Source organism: Octodon degus, unplaced genomic scaffold (genome assembly GCF_000260255.1).
Source record: "Octodon degus isolate 3935 unplaced genomic scaffold, OctDeg1.0 scaffold00057, whole genome shotgun sequence".
Classification (NCBI taxonomy): domain Eukaryota; kingdom Metazoa; phylum Chordata; class Mammalia; order Rodentia; family Octodontidae; genus Octodon; species Octodon degus.
Genome location: NW_004524633.1, coordinates 5,847,528 through 5,848,182, shown reverse-complemented (window position 1 = coordinate 5,848,182; position 655 = coordinate 5,847,528). Strand labels below are relative to the sequence as shown.

The window sequence follows — 655 nt, the reverse complement described above, 5'->3', positions numbered from 1 at the left end:
CATCGCGTGGAGCTGGACGAACCGCCCGCCGCCCCGGAAGTCTGCGAACTCTCCCGTCGCTAGGTCCGCGAGTCACCTTGACCCGGCCGGAAGCGCGGAGAAAGTTAGCCGTGGACAGACGCGAGGCGGGCGAAACGAGAGCCGAGCGCGGTCGCCAGCCAAACATGCCGTCACGTTTTCCTGTTTTCAGGGCCGCTGCCGACCTGCGAGCCTCAGGGTGACAAGAGCAGGTGGCGGGACTCCGCCCACCGCCGCCGCGGCGCTTCCCCTCCTTCAGCATGCTTGCGGCTCTCCCGCCCGAGATCCCGCCTCCGCGGCGCGCGCGAAGAGTGTCCGCGCAGGGCACGCCGGGAATTGTAGGCCCGGCTCCCGCAAACGCCGTAGGAATAACCATACCAGCCTACAAAACCCGTAATACCGTGCGGCACAGGCCGCCCCCGGAAGTGCGCCTGGAGCCGGAAGAGAAGCCGGCCCCCCTCTCTCGACCCGGCCATCTTGTGGGAAGAGCTGAAGCAGGCGCTCTTGGCTCGGCGCGGCCCGCTGCAATCCGTGGAGGAACGCGCCGCCGAGCCACCATCATGCCTGGGCACCTACAGGAAGGCTTCGGCTGCGTGGTCACCAACCGATTCGACCAGTTATTTGACGACGAATCGGA

General features: G+C 67.2%; 1 protein-coding gene across 1 annotated transcript in view; it reads left to right on the top strand.

Moving 5' to 3' along the window:
• Nucleotides 1–263: 263 nt before the first annotated feature.
• The window catches only part of Serbp1 (SERPINE1 mRNA binding protein 1), a 15,210-nt gene continuing 14,818 nt past the window's right edge, over nucleotides 264–655 (top strand). The window contains 1 exon segment of the mRNA XM_023718277.1: nucleotides 264–655. This exon segment is cut by the window's right edge and continues 19 nt beyond it. Coding sequence (XP_023574045.1) covers nucleotides 279–655 — 377 coding nt within the window. The 5' untranslated portion in view covers nucleotides 264–278.